Source organism: Canis lupus, chromosome 16 (genome assembly GCF_003254725.2).
Source record: "Canis lupus dingo isolate Sandy chromosome 16, ASM325472v2, whole genome shotgun sequence".
In the NCBI taxonomy this organism is placed as follows: domain Eukaryota; kingdom Metazoa; phylum Chordata; class Mammalia; order Carnivora; family Canidae; genus Canis; species Canis lupus.
In genome coordinates, this window is record NC_064258.1 from 48638550 (window position 1) to 48660118 (window position 21569).

The 21569-nt window shown below is 40.0% G+C and overlaps 1 protein-coding gene across 1 annotated transcript in view; it reads right to left on the reverse strand.

Moving 5' to 3' along the window:
* The window catches only part of TENM3 (teneurin transmembrane protein 3), a 605974-nt gene that overhangs the window by 101970 nt on the left and 482435 nt on the right, over positions 1–21569 (reverse strand). The window contains 6 exon segments of the mRNA XM_035700253.2: positions 3442–3627; positions 10352–10552; positions 11698–11892; positions 12084–12185; positions 12724–12934; positions 17986–18200. Coding sequence (XP_035556146.1) covers positions 3442–3627; positions 10352–10552; positions 11698–11892; positions 12084–12185; positions 12724–12934; positions 17986–18200 — 1110 coding nt within the window.

The window sequence follows — 21569 nt, forward strand, 5'->3', positions numbered from 1 at the left end:
AATATGAACACATTAATAAAACTATCAAGATGGAATCTTTTCAGGTACATAGGGTGTTTGGTGAATACTCTAAATTCATAGCCTATTTTACTATCAAAATGCCTATGGTTTTATGAAAGCATGAACAGTTTATGAAGACAGTATGATGACTAATGAAGAATATTCTTTGCTTTCTACTGGTGACTTTTGTTTGCTTCTAACTGTTTAATTTCTCCTCCATCTCTCTTTCAATTAACCTCCCTGTTTGTATTCAATGAGATGGCACATAATATGGAGAAAGAAAAAAAAATCTTGCTGATTTATGAGTATTCGTTCATAAAGTGGCAGCTTCTTTCAGCCAGATGTATAAGTGTTGAAATGGAGAGGAAATGCACAGAACAGTAACAATCCCAAATGGGAAAATATACTGTAGTTTCTTGGGTTGTTTAAATGAGTGGCTCACAAAGGCCTCTTTTTAAACGGCCCCTTCTCCACTGTGGACACATACATAGGTAGTAAATAGGTGGAAAAAAATAATTGGATCCTTGCAAGCCAAAACTGGGAATAAGTAGCTCTAATAGTATAAAAGAGCCAAAGAGTGATGTGAGGGTCTCTATGTCTTTTAAAAGATTCATTTTCAAATGAAGCAGGTCCTTTATTTCCACATTGTTACTCATATGGAGTATAAGAGCAACAAAATAAAATAAAAAAAAAATAGAAAATGGAATTGTTAACAACCACAGCGAAGAATGTCAAACTATACAAAAAAGACCTGCTACTGACAAACATCCTGTGTGCACCCAGAAAACTGCAAAGCTGTTCAAGAACAGCTCATCCATGGGAAACTAAACATGTACTATTGCCACAGTCAGTGAGGACCCCCATAGACTGATTTATTTAGTAACTGCTGGTTGGCAAGTTAAATTTGCATATGTTGAAAACGTTATAGTACACTTCTTGGCTTTCCAAGCTATACATTCACGTGTTTGCCATACTTCCTAGGATACACATGGTCAAATATTTAACATTTCCCCCCCAGCTAGAATCAATTCACTTCTGATGGGTATGGGGGTGGTGGGGTCATAAAATTTGATGGAGCATGTTTCAAGGTCTATTTTTCCTGCCCCGCTTCTGGTATGTGGGCATTCTGGGATTTGGGGTATGGAGCTATTTAGTCTCAGGGGTAATGCATTATCCTCTGTATGTCCACAGATTTGTGTAAATTGTGGTTGTCAACTTTTGTGGCTTTAATGTAGTTCACAAATGTAGTTCACGTAAACAACAGGCAGCCATTGCCCTAGAAGCCTCTCTTAAAGAGTAGAGGAGGGGAAAGCCCTATCAAAATCATGGGGATGAGCGCTCTGCAAGTGCCATGAATATGTGTACTTGCAGTTTTCCTGACTGGGAACTATGCTTCCCGGAAGTAAGGTAACTCACATTCCACAGGTGAGACCCTAAGGATGCTTCCAGGCCTGACCTGTAGAAGTCTGCAGGGCTGGCCTTTGGCTGGCATCTGGAGAACTGAATGTTCTCTACAATGATGAGGTGATTTTGCCTACCAGGAGAATCTCTTCTGAGAATCGTGAATTTTGGTGGTTGTGGCTGACAGAGGCTACCTCTTAGAGCAGCCCTAATAAAAACCTCTCAGTCTCAAATGGGTGTCCCTCAGCAGAGCAAGTGTTCCTTGCACACATTCTGGTATAGTTCACTGCTGGAGAAAAGTACATGCTCCATGTGACCTGCCTTGGTGGGAGAGAAAGAACACAACACAACACAGCAAGCCTGTGCATAGATTTCTCCAGATACCACCAGATGGGTCTTTCCCCTTTATCTATTACAGTCATGAGCACAAGTGCCTTGAGTTTTGTGAGCCCTTCTGTGGATCATCACATGTGGGTGTGGGGGGATCACCACCCTTAAAACAGATGAGAGGAACGTCAGTAAGATTGGAAAGAATCTCACTTGAGCTTCTGTAAAGACTGCAACAGTTTATAAAATGTCCGTGATTTCAACTTTCCAGTGAAAAATTTCCTAGCTAGCCAATTCCTGTAAGCAAGAAAGTAAAGTACATAATGCTTAGAGCTGCCCTGGAAGAAGAAATCTTTTAAGATACCGAGACTCCCTCCAACAGCTTTATCAACTTATATTCTATGGATATAAAACAACATACCCCAAATTATGAAATTTTTGTAGGACAATGTCATTCATAACATTGTATATAATTGTATACTTTCACTGAAGTAAGGTGGACGTTTACTACTTACATTTGTTATATTTTTTAAATAAATATTTTAACTTCTGTGACTCAAATGGTAAAAAGCAAAGGCACTAAGTACCCAGAAAAGACAGTACTATGTGTGTTCTGGATGCTTGTACCCATGCTAACTACCATTTATGTACCAACATTTTGATCTTAAACACCTGTTTGCTTTATTTAACCTACTGAGTTTTGGGAACATGATCATATTTGAAGAAGGGTTAGCACAGAACTCTAAGAACATCTAGACTTGTGTGCATTTTCTTCTACTTTGTTCCTTGTGCTACTCCAAAATAAAGCTGTAAGAAGTCCAACCTCTTTTTGAAAGACTCCACTATACCGACAGGTGCTAAGATGTGTGGTGATGGAAATTTCTGGACGCTCCCCCGAAAGGCCCCATATTTGACATCTCTTTTAAGGTAATAATAAATAAATAAATAAATAAATTGCTGTCACGCAACGGCAAAATACTATCCCACGAAAGTGTGTTTATAAGAAGGAAATGAAATCATCTTCGGGTGAGTCCGTTTTTGTAGCCATCATCACGGGGGGGGGGGGGGTACAAAATTCTGACACTTCATACTTGTGACAGGCGCTCTGAGAGGAAGCGAGCTGCCTCTGCAACACGATGGGCCTTATTTGAAAAAGCAATTCCATTTTCAGAAAGACGAGTGGAAAATTAACGAAATTAATTCCAAGGTGGGGGGGCAGTAGGGGGCGAGGTGGAAAACAGCCAGCAACCCGGGTGCTCCCTCTGCACCTCCCCCTCCTTCCTCCTCCTCCCCTCCCTCCTCCCCTCCCCTCCTCCCCTCCCTCCTCCCCCTCCTCCCCTCCCTCCTCCCCTCTTCTCCTCCCTCCTCTCCTCCTCCTCCCTCTCCTCTCCTGTCCTCCCCCCTCCCTCCTCTCCTCTCCTCCTCCCCCTCCCCTCTCCCTCCTCTCCCCCTTCCTCCTCCTCCCTATCCTTCCCTCCCTCCTCTCCCTCCCCTCTCCTTCCTCCCCTCCCTCTCCCCATCTGTCCTCCCCCTCCCTCTCCTCGTCCTCCCCTCCCTCCTCCCTCGTCTCCCCCTCCTCTCCTCCCTTTCCCCCTCCCTCTCCTCCGTCCTCCCCCTTCCCTCCTCTCCTCCCCCTCCCCTCCCTCCCCCTCCCTCCTCTCCCCCTCCCCCCTCCCCGGGGGGCGGGGCAGGGCGGCCGGGGGCGGGGCCTACCGATGGTGCAGTGCTCTCCGTTCCAGCCCTGGCTGCATTCGCACTTGCCGTCCTTGCAGGTGCCGTGCTCTGCGCAGCGCGGGTGGCAGGCTCGCTGGCTGCAGGCGGCGCCGGTCCAGCCCTCCTCGCAGCGACAGCTTCCTCCCATGCACACTCCGTGCGAGCCGCAGTCCACCGAGCAGATTTCTGCGCCGAAGGGAGCAAGCGGAGCGGGCGGCAAGGGAGCAGGGAGGAGGGAGAGAGACCGAGAATGAGGCAGGGCGGACCTCTTCCAGCTCAGAACCACAAAAACATTGACACATGCAAAGTATCTCTCCACGCAGCACATTTCTGCACCGGCCAGGAAGAATTCTACATGGCAGAGGGGGCGTTTTCCCTTGGTCATGTAATTGCATAAGCTGCTGTCATTGTGCATAAAACACACAGGAGGATTTTGCTGTAACTCCCTAGAGAGTGTGTGTGTGTGTGTGTGTGTGTGTGTGTGTCCACGAGGCTTCTAACCGAACAGGACCCGTGATCCATAACCAGAGGAAAGCACACACGAAGTGTATCTGAGAGTATCTTTTGGCACATGCACCGGTCCAGGCACATACATCAAGTGCATATAAAATTAATAAAATATTTCAGTGCCTAAGCATGGCTGGTATGTATGCCTGTATTTATTTAATTTATTATTATTTTTTAAAGTTTTTTATTTATTTAAGTAACCTCTACACTCAATGTGGGACTTGAACTCATGGCCCTAAGATCAAGTAAGTGTAACATGCTTTTCCAACTGAGCCAGCCAGGTGTCCCTATGCAGGGGTTTTTTTTTGGCATTGGAGTTCGATTTGCCAACAGATAGCATAACACCCAGTGCTCATACTGTCAGGTGCCCTCCTCAGTGCCCGTCACCCAGTCACCCCCAACCCCCCACCCGCCTCCCCTTGTTCGTTTCCCAGAGCTAGGAGTCTCTCATGTTCTGTCTCCCCCACTGATATTTCCCACTCATTTTCTCTCCTTTCCACTTTATTCCCTTTCACTATTTTTTATATTCCCCAAACGAATGAAACCATATAATGTTTGTCCTTCTCCGACTGGCATGTCTGGTATTTAACAGGAGTTGGGCTTCACCCGTCTAGCAAGAATTGCAAAGGGGGTGATTTCTAATCCTAATGTTTAAATTTCTATTTAAATTTCAGAAACTTTTATTTAAAAGAATCTTTTGTAGTATGCACTTGGGCTCACTTCTGACACATACACATGCTGGTTAAAGAAAAGAAACTGTTTTTTTTTCCTATCCAGTAAATTTGTACTGTGGACAGATAACAATAGTAGAAAATCAGTTTGAAAATTTATGTAACTACAGCCACTGTCATTGGAAAAAGTAGGTTTTTCAGGTACTGGAGCAAACTAAAGGGAGACCAAGTGGCCAAAGGATTTCAAAACCCTAATAGGTTTGATTTTTAAGAACTTAAGGGTCTAAAATAATTTTTTTCTTTAAAACCTTCATTAAGATTGACACACACAGAAAGAAAACTCTGAAGGATATTTTGTAGTTTGCTTTTTACATATAAAGTTATTAAATAAAATCAACTACCTCTTTTTTCTATGATTGTAAGACCAGAGCTTTGTTTCAGTTTTCTTGCAAAAATAAAAATGCCGAATAAAAACCCTAAATCATTTCTAACAAGTAGAAAATGAACTATAGCCTTATTTTTAAATGAAAAAAAAAAAACCAAAAAACCAAAAACCAGTAACTGTTGATATAGTCACATGCCCCTGTTTTTCTACTTACTGCTCAAGTTACATTTCTCAGACACCATAATTCTCTCTCAAAGTCCTACAGAATTTTAAACACCCAATGGAGGCAACTGTGAGAGTTATAACATTTCTTATAAACAACAGGCAGGACTATTAACTGGAAGAGAGTGGTATATGTTTTTTCATGCTACATTTTCCATCTCGTTTGAATTAAATTTTTGATTAAGAGATCTAAGATGGTGATTAACTTCAGACGAACAGAACGTCAACTCAGCTCCAGAAGAGAGAGGTTTCTTTCTGAGGTACCCCTTTTATTCAATCTAATCAATTTTTCATTAGGGTGAAGGTGTTTATCAGCATTTAGCACACTAGCTTTGAGCAAGGTGCGTCAATCTTTGTAATGAACTTATTAATTAGAGTTAATTTAATTGAAGTGGAATTGAAGGGCTAATTAATGGACAAACTGCTGATGAAGATAGAGGAAAGCTCTGTTGCTTTCAAACCTATAAACTTTCTGATGAAAAGAATTCATTTCTTCTCTTTTAGCAGCTTAACCAAATGTTTCTGCAGGTATAGAGTCTACTCTTATTGAATTTAGATATTTGAAGGTCATTTCTACAACAACAAAAGAAGTAGCTTTGTAAAGTGTTTTGCTTTAGGATTTAGTTAGTTAGAAATTCCCAATAATGCTGAAAGTTTCTTCAACCACAGATGTAAGTTACCAACAATGTTTTTGTAAACTTCCAAGGACAGCTGTGCAACGTGCAGATACATTTCAGGCACAAGAACCAGGATATTTTCAGAGGATGAATATATGCATATTTGATCTCCTTACTAAAAATTCTAGGTAAGTTTTCTGTCTTTTTGTAGCTAATTGCAAAGAATATATGCATATTTGATCTCCTTACTAAAAATTCTAGGTAAGTTTTCTGTCTTTTTGTAGCTAATTGCAAAGTTTAATAAAGTCTTTGTTTCCTGTGGTTAGTCTCTTCCAAAAAAAAAAAAAGTACTGTATTAATTTTTCAACTCTATATATTGAGAGTTTAATATATGGTTTTCTGCTTTGCATTGGGGGTAGAAAGATGAATAGGAGTAAGATCTTCACTCACTACGTCTAAGCAGTCATTTTGTATACAGGTAAAATTAGATTTTCAGCTGGCAAAATAATTATATTAGCATGTAGAAAATCAGTCTAAATATGTAAAATAATGATAGGTGATTTTGGCAGCCAGTTTAATCTTTTAATTAACATCTATACCTTTTTGTCTTTTCTGTCATTCATGGCAGTACCATTTTTTAAAAGATTTTATTTGTTTTATTCATGAGAGACACACAGAGAGAATGAGGCAGAGACACAGGCAGAGGGAGAAGCAGGCTCCATGCGGGGAGCCTGACGTGGGACTCGATCCCGGGTCTCCAGGATCACACCCTGGGCTGCAGGCGGCGCCAAACCGCTGTGCCACCGGGGCTGCATGGCAGTATCATTTTATGAAGACAACTGAATCATCTTTTTAAATTTTATTTTATTTTTAAATTTTTAAAAGTAATCTTTACATCCATCAGGGGGCTTGAACTCACAACCCTGAGATCAAGAGTTGCATGCTACCCTGACTGTGCCAGCCAGATGCCCCAGGGCTGAATTATCTTTTGAGCTACAGTATCAATTACAAAGGATCCTTTATAAAATGATTCAGGTGATGTATTAAATAACATTATATGAAACAAAAAGGGCTTTTCATTATTTCTTTCCTACTCTGATAATTGTGGGAGACAAATTAGAATGGCAATATTTCAAACCAGTATTATTTTATAGCTAGTATTATTATGCTTATTTTACTGATGAAGGCATAGGAGACCTGAACCAAGTAGCTTTAGTATAAAAATAATTATATCTATAAACTTTAATTGGATTTTTTTGGTGGGATGCATTTTTTTAGTACGGAAGCCAGAAAGGGAAATAAAAACTCAACAGAAATAATTAAATGCCTATTTTGATTCTTGTGACTATAAAATACATTTTTTAAGAACGGAGGACAAAACAAGCTAATGTGTTATTTAAATAATGCCTCGCACCTATGCTTGATAATGTTGGGTGATGATTTCCTAGAACTCTTTCGTGGGGCCATTCAAGGTCCTCTATAATCCCACCCGCAGTTTATGTTTTCGCTCTCATTTGTCCTGTACATGTTAATTGCTCTTGTGATCGTGAATTTTCTAACCAGTTTCTGGTCCTCCAAGCTATGTGAATCAACTCATGTTTCTATGAAGCTGTAAGGAACATCAACCTGTCTGCTTCCAAAAATGTATGGCCAAAAGATGAGGGAGGCAGAGGAAAAGGAAGGAAGAGAAGGTAGGAGGTTGAGGATGAGGGAGGAGGGAAGGGAGCCAAGGGAGTAGGAGGGATGTAGTAGTAGGGAGGGAGAGAGGAGGGAGGAAGGAGAAAAAGAGGGGGGAGGGGAAATGAGAGTGACTATGTAGGGAAAAGAGTGCATCATTGTCCTTTTGTCCCTTTACCTAGGATATCTACTTGAGGCGTCAACAGAAGTTTTTCATCAATATCACAATTTATCCTGTACAAAACTATCTTTAGTGTGAGCTTCCAGGATTGTCTGCAGTCGGTGAAGAATGGCACAGAAATCGGTCATGCTGCTGGTAATTCATGTCATCCAAATTTCTCAAAGTGCCAGGAAAGAGAGATTTGTAAAAATTACTAGTCTTTTTTTTTTTCTCCTTTAAAATAAGCATGTGAATTCACTGCCTTAGTGGGATTTCTCTTAGGTTAATGCCATTAGGTTATACTAACAGATGAGATAATTTGCATTTCATAAATTTCACTACTGGGGGAACCGTAGCCAAGTAGTACTTTCCTGGGGACGCTCCCCTGAATCAATGAAGAATGAAGATGACAAACTCTAAAGGCTAAGATCGCCTTTGGAACGCTACCACCACGACTATGACCATCACCACTTCTATTAATGGGTACCACTTACCAAGTACCTGCCATGTATCAGGCACTGTTCTAAGTGCTTTTCACTTATTAACTCATTTCCACTTTCTGATGATTGTATAGGGTACTGCTCTTATCATCCACATGTTACAGGGAAAGAAACTGAGGTGCAGAGAAGCATTTTAAAGAGCTGATTTGACATTACAGATGTAGGGAATAGCCAGCGCTAGACCTGAACCCAGGCCCTTCATCTCCAGATCGCCTGCTCTGAACCACTCAGTTATAAACAGGGCTTCAGAGAAGAAGGCAATCAGTGTGGGCTTCCCTGCAGCCAAGCCTTTGTTTTTATTGACTCAACAGTGTTAACAAGACCTGGCCCTTTGCCTTCCCCCCTCTCTCCCCATCGCCTCCCCTGCATCCGGCCTCACTCCTCACTCCTTCCCAAAGACATGACCACTGCCCCAGCCCACCCTGCTGCAGACGTTCGGCTCTCCGCACCAACTCTGTACTGTCTCTTCTGCAGGCTCCGTCTAGTTCTCCTTTAAAACGGCCCTCTGATTTATCCTCTTCATTTCTACAAACTCCAAATGAATTCACGCTCTCAGCACTTCACACTCTGGGAAAGCTCTCAAACTTGCCTTCCGGCCATCAAATTCCAACTAGTCGTGCTCTCTGACACATAATCGATTGGGGAGTTCTCACATACTGCTCTCATCACACTGGTGGGCGCACATTGTCAGGACAAGTGTATTCTCCATTGTCTGAACCATCATTTCTAAGCTGCGTCCCTCATAATGGGGCCCAACCCAGCCTTTACCTCCGAATATCTTTCCTTTACTCTCCCACGTGTAGAACAATAATCTCATAGTTGGATCTTTGCTAATGGTAGTTGTCGTAGTAGTAGTAACAGTCATAGCAGTGGAGGTGGCAGCTCTATTTGGAATGGATTCTGGACTAAGCCTTGTACTTTATAGATGTTAATTCAAGCACTTGCCAAAGTATCTCTGTAAAGCATGTCTCGGTTAACTCCATTTAACAGATGGGTAAACTAAAGCATACCGTAGTCTGCCTAAGTTTACGCAGCTATTAAGTAGTGGAGGTTGGGTGTGAACCTAAGCATCTGATCTCAGATTCTATGCTACGAAGTACTTTCTCATACTGTTCCCCTAGTCGAAAAATACCTCCTCCCATCCCCACACTAACTACCATCTTGAAAGAAGGTGACAAATGTTAACCAAAATCTCCTTGAAAACTTCCAATGTGCATCAAGGCAGGGCACTCCTCTGAATGTTGACTGTATTTAGCATATTATTCCATGTAATATCCAATAAAATATTAAACTGGGATGTATTGGTTTCCAAGTATTTCGGGTGCATTTGACCTCATCTGCCCAATTAAACTGTAATCATCCAGATTAGAACAGTACCTTTTCACACTGTGGCACTAATGTGGTCATGGAATTAATTCATGGGATACAACCAGCATTAACAAAAAAACAGGACATCCTTGGAGAAAAGCATCTTGTGTGTACCAATTTGTAAAGCTTTGTTTCAGTTATGCGAGTGTATTATATACAGTAGGGTCACAATGTAAAACTGTTTAAGGCTGTGGGTTATGGTAAAAAATTTGAAAGCCACTATCCGAGAGGGTAAGAAGAATTCATTATTTTTTATCCCTTCAGGACTCATCACCATGCCATGCATGCACATAGCTGTTGCTCAATAACAGACCGACTGACTGAAAAAAAATTACTACCTGCCATTTTTATGATAATAATACTGTTATAATTAAAAAAAAATCAGTGTTGGACCATTATGCACATCATAATATCTATATATGTATACTCTTTGCCGTGATCATGTTTAGCCTTATGTTGTCAAATTATTTTTTAATTGAGCTTCTCTGTTTATGAGATAATGTGCTTAAATCCCCAAGCTCTACACAGGCCTTGGAGAGGTAAGAAGATGGAGTTCTTTACACAAATGAAATAGTATTTTTTTTACCATGCGACTAAGGGAGAAATGTTAATGACAAATTGACAAAGCCGATTTCTTCTTATCAGGCAATGGAATTTCATTACTTTTAACACTCATTTCTATAAATCATAACTTCAATACAATCTACACTAAATTCAATAAGTGTGTTTTTAAAAATTAAGATATCTTAATCTTCAGCTACATAATATTAAGTACTCGATCACACTGCACTGATGCACCTTACCATTTGAGCAGTCTGGGCCAGTCCAGTTAGGGTCACAGGTGCAGGAGCCACTCTCTTGAAGATACGTTCCGTGACCAGAGCACTGATCTGGACACATGGTCTTCACCAGTTCGCAATTGCTGCCACCCCACCCGGGACTGCAGTGACATTCCCCGTGGATACAAACACCGTGATTGGAACATCCAGGGTCAAGACAGTCAGCTGCAATAGAGAAAAAAGAATAATTTCACAGTTAAATCTAGAAGATGTCACACATACGTAGTACACGCAGGATAAAGAATTGAATCTCAACCCAATGTATATGATGATTTTGGATACTCAACTATTTCCTTACCATTTTTGAGAACTGATTTCTGAAAATGCAAAGAATCCTATAAGATGGCATTGAGAATCACGCCAGTTAGGTAATTGAGACTCTTGCAAGGATTTGTAATTTTTACAAATTACACACATAGATGCTCCTGAGATTTCAGGCTACTGCTCTCTGTTCTGCTTAATCAGATAGTAATAAGTATTGGCTTCTCTGTAACAAAATCGTATCAGCTGACCTAATCCACAACACTGAGTACTGACAGCTGTATGGGACCCTCAAACTGTTTGAGAAATAAATGAGTTGCATACTCTCTATCCTTCTTAATTCACTTTAATGTGGTTTAGATGACGAGATTTAATTTAGCAATTTGACTCAATAAAACTTTACACTTGTAGGGTCAATGGCCTGAAAATTTAATTCCAGAGACTTAATTGCATTACTTTCTGTGTGCAGATCAATAAAATCAATTTGATTGAAGAACGGAAATGGTGCTTTTCTGCTTTTTGAAAAAAAAAAAAAAACAATTCAACTGCACTTTACAGTACAGCTATCATCATTACATACAGTTATAGAGCAAGGCCACGATGTATTTTTTTTTCACTTCTATATCACGTGCAATATAGCCTGTCTTCCTAGAGATGCCACAACACTAGACTTAAAAGCTGGCATCCAAAACAGCAGAGTTTGCAAAACAAAACAACAAAAACCCACCACCGCCGAAAAAACAAAGATAAAACAAAACAAAACAATTGTCCATCTCTGGTTTCAAGACACAAGTGTTTGCTTGCTTCCTCAGAGTGGGGGGAAAAATTCACACTACTGAGAGCAAAGGGGTTCCTTTGGGCATTTGTGCTTTTTTTTTTTTTTTATCAGTCAACGTGTTAACACAACAATGCATGGGTCAGTGTGGAAATGAACAGTACTTTCACGGGGAGGCACACAAAGAGATGCACCTGCCACATGGAAGACCACAAAGATAATCTCTTCCTTTCTGCGGAGAACAAGAGATTTCCATAAATATTGGCATGTTTACCTTCTTCACAATTTTCTCCTTTGTATCCGGAGTTGCAGGCGCAGGAGCCCATGATGCAGATGCCACGGCCCCCACACTGTGGGTCAACGCACTGCGTGGTGGGCACGTCGCACTCGGTGCCCTTCCAGCCGCTGAAGCACAGGCAGCGGCCCTTGGAGTACTGCCCGTTGCCGCTGCACAGCACCGGACAGGCTGCTGCGAAACAGACCACGACAGGGCAGTTAGCAGCCACCCTCGGGGGTGACATCCGGGGGGAAAGGTGCAGGGCTGTGGGGGGCTATGCTGCCTTCCCTCCCCCCGGTGTTCTCGCCCTGCCCAGGGTCCGAATTACTCCTGTTTCTACAGCTTGTTTGCATGGGCTTAAGAAAGGACTGGGACTCGCATACCTCTGGAACAATCCGGACCTAAAAATCCTGGGAAACAATGGCAAGTGCCAGAAACGCACTCTCCATTTCCATGGCAATTTCGGGGGCACTCCACCACGGACTCTGAAGAAAAGAGAGAATAGGAATACTTAGTGCCCGGCCTGCCACTTGCATGAGATAGACTGCGTCACTTTGGTTATCCTAGCTCCACGTTGAGGGAATCACGGATGGCCTGCTCCACAACCGGGCCAAGGATTCACTTCCACCAAATTATTCCAATAGCAAAGCAAAGCAAGCCACCAGATTATTCCAACAGCAAAGCGAAGCAAGCCACCTGATTATTCCAATAATAAAGTGAAGCAAGCCACCTGATTATTCCAATAGTAAAGCAAAGCATGGCCATTTCAAAGGCAGATGTTTTTTAAGTGTTTTCAAGATGCCAAGACATTTCCAAGTCATAGGTTCTTCTAGTGCTTCGTGGCGTGTCACATATTTGTAAATAAAAAATTTAAAAATAGTTCTCACATTAGACTTCATCACATTAGACCTCAGGCTTCATCACCCCAGGGATCACTCCAAATCGGGGAAGACAACTGAGTGTCTATTCAACACACTGTTTAGACCACAGCCCGGAAAAAGAGGCTTCGAGGACCGTGCTTACCTATAACGATGGTATTAAAGGACACCTGCTCCGCATTTTTCCCGTCATTGTAAAAAGCCAGATGCCAGATTCCAGAGTCCAAGTACTGGATGAAGCCAGCCTCGTGCAGGTTGACGGACCTCGCCTGCCGCCCTGCTCTTTCAGGCTCCAGCAGGTTCCGCTGCTCTCGTGCAATCAACCTGCTGCCGTCCAGGAGCTCGACAAAGTCGTACTGAGGGTGGGGACAAGTATAGCTGGTTAGTGGTCAGAAACATTTCCATGGTGCTGCTTCTCTCTCTCTCTCTTTTTTTTTTTTTACCCACTGTTTCCCCTCAGCTCTACTAAAGACAATGTCAGGAAAAGGTCCCTGATGGACAGGTCCTTCTATGCGTAGCACCTACAGGGATCACGAAAGAGAACTACCCACCGCAGACTGTTGTTCTACAGAAACTGGACAATCATTTTCCCCTTAGTGCACACTCTTTCTGGAATCAGATCGGACTCTTGCAACTGATAAGGTGTTTGATGAGTTCGGGCCGTGTATGGATACGACCTTGAACCTGTAACATGTCACACCTGGCAACCTAATTTTAGACCATTTGTTAATCTCACAAGGTGTTCTCCTACTTACTACTATGTGGCAACAACTGCCACCGATACGCACTCTGTGTCAGCATTATACTGAATCATCGTGGCAACCCTTCTAGGAAGGTGTCGGTGTTTCCACTGTGAAGATGAAGGAAACCAAGCCTTCAGGCCCTTGTGTAGGGGTAGATCCCTGGTAAGCAGGGGCGTTGGTTTGTGAGAAAGCTCAGGTCTTTTCCTACCACCCACCGTACTCCTCTCTGTGACCCTCATGCAACCATCCCAGGCATCTGGGGAAGGAAACCCATGGCTTTGTACTCCGTAATAGTTAAACCAGAATCCTATATCAAGATGCCTATACATCTCTGCCCAAAAGTCTAAAAAATTAAACAATGGGGAGGGAGTTCCGAAGAGATGACAGTAACAGTAAATACGCCCAGTTATTATTAGGAAGTGAACGTCAGTTAACTTCATTTTTGGTTTAGTAAGATTCATCAATAATGTTGTGTTACTAGCAGAATTCAACTGGAGGATTTAAAGATAATTAAAAATACGGAAGGTGAGTGACAGTAGTAAAGCTTGGTAATCAGGGATAATGCAGTGAGTTTGGAAGACATGGCAAAGACTTTCCAACACAGGTTTAATAAACTTGTTAGATAAAAGCTCCCTACAAGTAAAGGGATTCAGTTTCTATAGATTCTTCTCCAGTTTCACTTGATTCCTGAGGGCTGTGTTTATGGTGAAAAATACACTACAGTGCAATACATATAATGTTACAGTACTGTCTATGCAAATCGCCCATATTCTATTCTGATAGATTCTTGAAATGGAATTTCATCCGGGGACTGTTTAAAGAGAAGTTTATTATATAAATCCCTTAATATAATCAAATTGGAATAAAACTGGCTGTTGGGATTCTGAGATTCATGATTAAATGTGTCGCCACTGTACAGATCAAAGACCTCTAATGTTACTACTGGACAAAATCTAGAATATCTCATTCAGTTTCCAACGTACTAAAATTTTTATTTAAATGTAAAAATATTTTGTTATTTTTTTTTGTGTGTGTGTATTGAAACTACCTTAAGGCATCATGCAGCTGTGAGAAATACACACAAAAAGCTGTAACTTGGTTAGCATTTAATAACTTTTTTCATTTCTACCTTACAAGGATGAAAATAATCACTGGTGTGGATATTTAACTTGCAAAATTTTCACTGGAATTGTCCTCCAAAATTATCAGAGGAAAATGAATTCAGCACTTTCGAAAGATGCCTGTTATCTCAAATAAGCCATTCATTTTCTCATCAGATTTAAATGTTTATATTAGCATGGCAAAGAGGCAGGGAAAATTTCTTTTTATGGCTTCTTTGCATATAAACATTTTTCTCCTCTGACATTAAGCACAGTAACGGCAAAATTGAAAGGGAGGAAATTTTGAGTTTTAACTGGTCTTTCAAGCTCATACTCATAGTTACCACCTTCATTGTAGGAGTCTCTATTTGCATCACACCGTGAACAATAAAATGAGGCTGGAGTGGTGGGTATGGTGGTGGTGGTGGGCGGGAGGCCACAGTTGTTGAGAATCTGCTTAGGGTCTTCTGTAGGGGCATTTCACACACGCCTTCAGGAGGGTTATTCAAAAACCTAAAGACAAGTCCTCTACTTAACTCTAAACCTATCTCTACAAAAAGCAAACAAATCATTCGGAACAAAAATAGTTAATAATTTTTGTTCTCAAGGTGTAAAGTATAAAGCAATGACTTATGGACAGACTTGGGTTACTGGCTTTACTTTGAAATTAATACCCATTCATAAGATGGAGACATGGATTTTTTTGTTATTTTTTGTGGGGGCAAGTCTTAGGATCTTAGGCTATTTTTAGAATAACATTCAGTCTTACCACTTTGGGGCGGTAATTATGAAACAAAGGTTAGACTTGATAAAACTATTCTAGTGGTTCATTTTTAAACAGACTATCCATATGCTTAGTTCAGTTATTAAAAGGATAAGAACTCAGAATCTATGAATACTTAACTGTATTTTTTTAAAGAAGATTTTATTTATCTGAGAGAGAGGGCACAAACAAGGGAAGGGACAGAGGGACAAGCAGACTCTCTGTTGAGCAAGAGCCCAAAGCGGGGCTGGATCCCAGGACCCCGGGATCATAACATGAGCTAAAGGCAGATGCTTAACCTACTGAGTCACCCAAGCATCCCATTAACTGTATCTTTAAATCAACTTTTTGATCATGGCATGGTTTTGCTGTAAATGACTGCCATACAGAGGAGTAAGAGATTTTAGACACCATCTGATCCAATGGTTTCGTTTTCTGGACCGACATGGGTGCAGAGAAGGGCTTTGTTCCAGGTCACAAGGTCAAAAAGTGGTAGGAGTGTATGCTTACAGAACTCAGGTCTCCAACTACTGAGACAGCCTTCATGCAAATGCACTTAAATGATACAGTCAGTATACTGTCAACTGTAAAGCATTAAATTGCTTCCTTAGGCTTCTAACTGTCCAGGAGAATGAACTGGGCATCAGCAAGAGGGAAGTCAATTGATTCCTTGGTAACAATTAAATGGACAGTTTTATAAAGGGTCACAAAGACTTTCAAAACTCAAGTGACTATTCTGAATGGCTGGCCAATTTTAATTATTTCAGGTTGATTTATTTAGCGTTCCCCAGAAACAGAGAAATGTTCAATTTGGGCTGCTTTATAGCATATTTCATGTTTAAACACTTAAGTCAGAAACAGTTGTTTGCTCTGCTGATCTTGAATAAACCAGAGGCAGGAACTCTAATAACTGTGGAGCTTCAGAAAATGCGTAATCTAGTTGAACACGTATATTGTGGTAGAAAGGGAAAGTGAGTATCATGTATATTGTATTTAAATACCAGAAGAATTATGAGAAAACCTGAAACTGCACTTTTTTATTTCCCTAATCTTCTATGGTATATATAACTTGGAAAGAGCCAACCCTAAATCTTAATGAATCTTTAACATATACAACATTTTCCTTTTGAAATTATTTTCTGGAACTTATAGGTTACACACTCACTGTTGCACTTAGCTTTGGAGGTATATTTCTGCGGTCACAGAAAAAGTGATTTAAACATGTATTTATGGTTCCAACGAAAAAAAATATTTTTCTGTTTCACTGGACTGTTGATATAAATGCAATCTGTCTGCTTTATGTGAATTTAAAGAGACCCACTTCCTTCAAGACAATCTGATTATTACACTGTACACTCCATCACCTACAGCATAGTCAAATATAATTGTAATCAAAAATTTAAATTGGATACTAGCACACAATGTGGAGTATTTAATATGCAAGGATCAAAGGCATTTACTTCAATATAGTAGATATGAAAAATGTTATCAGAAAAATGAATACACCAAAGCATGATATTGAAAAATTTTACAGCTTTATAATTTATGTGTGTGTATATATATACACACATATATATGAAACTTACCCATATATATATGAGTATATATATATACATATATGTATGTATATATATATAAACTTTCCCTGATCTACAGTGATATAAGACAAAGCATATTCAAAGTTTCTTACTCGTCTTTCTCAAAAGATATGATTCCTTTATTGGCATATGATCAATTTTCTTTATGATTTATATTCCTAGGTTATAAAAAAAGCATTTCTCACAAAATTATATACTATAAAGCATACATGGAAACCCTCCAGTCCTCATCTCATAAATCAAGTTAAAATCTACATGAAATTCTATGGGTATATAAACTAATTATCAAGTATAACTTTAGGCTTTATCCAGTTGTCAAAAGTAATTAACCATCTATTACATTTTTGGGATTCCTCTGTTGACTAACATTATAGTTGACCCTAGGAAAAGTCTGAGCTCTGATAATATAGTAGGTAATTTAAATAATTTCTGTTAGACATAATGGGACCACAATTTCCATCTTACATGCCTTGATCCAGTATTAGATTATGAGAAAGATTGCAGAATTATGATAGCAGCTCTCTGTACTGTTATTATGACATAATTTTCATGCAAGCAGACTGACTTTAAAGTTCCTTGAATGTGTGACTGAAGGGTATTTTAACTGTTTTGAGTCTACAGTAAGGTGATGATCATCACCCTTGGTTATCTATGCAAGTTCTTTTGCCTCTTTATTCGAGGAATCGTGGCTTCAGTTGATAAAGTTTATATCATCATATTTATGTTTATATTCCTATAATTTCTTTACAAACAGTAAGTCTGGCATTAAGTAGAAAAAATACAATATATTTTCAACAGCATGAATACATTGTTTGAGATGAAAATACGATGCATCTATTACACGAAAGGAATATCATCTGAAATTCTCATAGAATCTTGGTAAAACACTTGGAAAATCCATGATGTTTTGCTAGGTGCTCAGACGATGTTCGATATTCATTCAGTTACTCACAAATTTTAGTACATTTTAATCCATCAATAACGATTAACGCAAGTCAGGAAGAAAATGCTGTTCTTCCTACTAATTCGAAAACCTCAAGTGTAACCTACGTTCAAAATTCTCTTCACTGTGAAAGATCAATACGAAAGTGGTCCAACAGTTAAACAGAGTAACTTAAGAAACAGAGTAACTTTAGAAACAGAGTAACTTTAAAAATGCAAACTAGCAGCTTCCATTTTATTGACAACAAAGCCTACTTTTACCTGAGTATGGGAAGGTGGTAAGCCTTTTCGGCCATATACTCCAATCAATGCATCCTTCTGAAGAGAGATATTGAATTTAAGGAACTGTGGCTGATCAATAAAGAGCTGTGATCTCCAGAAGATCCCAGGAGGAACCTCTTGAATTGCTCTTCGGCCAATATCAAGTTCTCCAGAATCTATGGTGTTATTTTCTTGTGTAAATCCACCTAATTTTCCTGAATGGAAGAGACGCAATGAGGAACAATGAAAAATGAAAACACCAGCAATGCCACCTCCCTCAAAGCCTCAAACAACAAAACAGCTTTCCTTTCAAAAAGTTCTTTTCACGAAATGCTCAGGTATTCCATCTTCTGATAAATGAATGTTCTCATATAATTTTCACTTTAAAAGCTTTTCTGTTCGCTATTGTTGTTCAATGAATTCTGATTTAGCACATTCCTTAAGATATTTAAGTAAAAATCTTTTGACTTCCCCCAAGGTCTGCCTATTACTGAATCTCTTTTCACACCTACAGTCGTTCTTGATCACTTGAAATGTAATTATCTTACAAATATATGTCTTGTTATTTCTTGGGAAAGATTAAGTCTGTTACAAATCAGTCCTTCTAAACATTCCATAGCACTGCAAGGTGTAAATTAAGGCAGAATGGATTATGGAGATTTCCAAATCAATTTTTAAGCAAACAACAAAACCAATCAATGGCATGGATTCATGTAGTTTCCTCTGAACTATACATCGGGATGAATAAAGGCTCAGATGCTGGAAGGGAGGAAGAGAAGGGGTAGTGGGGACACTTATGTGGGGGAAGGAAGGAGGCATAAATTCAAATTATCTCAAAGATATTGAAGTAGGTTGTCATAGCCTTTCTCTTCCTTTTGACTATCATCTCAAATTCACTCACAGCCTCACCAGGTATAGTTGTATTACCCCTTTCAATGACCTTCAACCTGTAGGAACAAAAGCCCTCCGCTCCCTGAGTCTCTGCCACTTCCTGGTTTGGGGAAACAGATCCAAGACCCCTATTTTTTGGTATGGTTTTCTCTTCCTTCCCTCTTTCCTAAGGTTCTTTCCCACTGTTCTGAAAGGCCGAGTAATAGAGAAGGCTTTACAATTTGCCTTAAAAAACCACATTGTCTCTTATTCAGAAAAGGTCCATCAAGGCTAAGGGATGGGATGAAACTGGAAATTTATCCTCTATCATTTCAAACTATTTAAAGTCACAAAGTTGACTTACTATGATTCTTTCTTTCTCTTTCTTTCTTTCTTTCTTTCTTTCTTTCTTTCTTTCTTTCTTTCTTTCTTTCTTTCTTTCTTTCTTTCCTTCCTTCCTTCCTTCCTTCCTTTCTCTTTCTTTCTTTCTTTCTTTTGAAATGAGATCTGTTACCAAGAGACCCCCCCTTTTTTTTTTTTTAATTTATTCAGAGGCAGAGAGAGAGGCAGGCAGAGAGGCAGAGACACAGGCAAAGGGAGAAGCAGGCTCCATGCAGGGAGCCCGATGTGGGACTTGATCCCGGGTCTCCAGGATCATACCCCAGGCTGCAGGCGGCCCTAAACCGCTGCGCCACCGGGGCTGCCCTACTATGATTTTTCTTTTAAAAATACTAATCTGAATATTAATACCGGTATTACATGATATGATATAGTACCTATTAAACGTAATAGCCTCCAGAGAAGTTGTCAATTCAAAATTTAGAGATTTAATTTCAAAATCACAGAGTTGTGAACTATCTTACTTTAATGACAGGAGGAGAGAGTCTAATATCTTTGACAAGTTACTAGTTTTGAGTCCATTTTTGAGCATTTACTAGGGGCATAGAACTGTAGGTGACAGAAAGAAATATAAATCAAAGAACATAACCTTAGGGATTATTTACTTATGTACTCTGGCTTCCATGGCTTCTGCCATCAAGCAACTAATTATGTGGTTGGAAAGACAATACCTTCAACCTAATGAACTAAATGACAATCTAAAGCCATTAGATGGTTAAGGGTCAGAGGAAGGAGATATCACTGTAGGCAGGCGGTTGAAAGATTTCACAGAAAGGTTAAATTCTGAGGTAAACTTTGAAGGACATGAAGGCTTTTGAGTTGGAGTAAACATTATGATTAAAAACATGGGTGTACAGAGGTGCCTAGGTGGCTCAGTCAGTTAAGTGTCCGACTCTTGATTTTGGCTCAGGTCACAGTCTCAGGGTTGTGGGATCAAACCTGTGTTGGACTCCACACTCAGTGGGGAGTTGCTTGAGATTCTCTCTCCCTCTACTCCTCTCCCACTCATACGCGTGCTTTCTAAAATTTCTCTCTCGAATAAATAAATCTTTAAAAAAAACCCACAGAAGAGTAATAGGGTATGTGTTAAAGTGATGGTGAACAGAGAGACCCATATGGCTAGAAAAGAAGTTAAGAAAATTGGCTTTGGAGTCAGTCAAATGGTTTGAATCCTGGTTCTGTCAATAACGGTCTGTGTGATATTAAGGAAGATCATAAATCTCTGGTTCTAAACCTCATCTGTAAAATGAGGGTGGTATGCAATCACAGAGCTATTGTAAGAATTACATAAGGCATTTTATAGAAAGCATTTGGTTGTCAGTATATATTGAATGAATGGGATACAGTAATGTGTTTGTCATGGGAGTAATGGGAACTATGGCTGGAAAGGGAGAGTGATACTAGTTTGTGGAAGGCCCTGAATGCCAGCTTAAGAAGTTTGGTCTCCAACATGAACAGACATTTCTCCAAAGGCATCCAGATGGCCAACAGACACATGAAAAGATGCTTAACAGCACTCATCATCAGGGAAATGCAAATCAAAACTACAACGCAATATCACATCACACCTGTCAGGTTGGCTAAAATCGACAATGCAAGAAACAACAGATGTCGGCAAGGATGTGGAGAAAAAGGAACCCTCTTGCACTGCTGGTGGGAGTGCAAACTGGTGCAGCCACTCTGGAAAACAGTATGGAGGCTCCTCAAAAAGTTACAAATAAAACTATACATCCAGTAATCACCCTACTGGGTATTTACCCAAAGAATACCAAAACAGCAATTCGAAGTGATACGTGCACCCCTGCATTCACTACAGCATTATTTATGATAGTCAAGATATGGAACCAGTCCAAGTGTCTATCACCTGTTGAATGGATAAAAAGATGTGGTGTATATACACAATGGAATATTTTTTCAGCCATAAAAGGAATGAAATCTTGCCATCTGCAATAATATAGATGGAGTTAGAGTGTACTATGTTAAGTGAATAAGTCAGTCAGGGAAAGATAAAAAGCATATGATTTCACTCATGTGGAATTTAAGAAACAAAACAAATGAACATAGGGAAAATGAAAGAAAGAAGGAGACAAACCAAGAAACAGACTCTTAACTCTAGAGAACAAACTGATGGTTACCAGAGGGGAGGGTGTGAGGAGATGGGGGAAATAGGTGATGGGGATTAAGGAGTGCACTTATTGTGATGAGCATGGGTTGATGTATGGAAATGTTGATTCACTGTACTGTACCCCTGAAACTAGTATTACACTGTATGTTAACTAACTGGAATGTAAATAAAAACTTAAAAAATAGATACT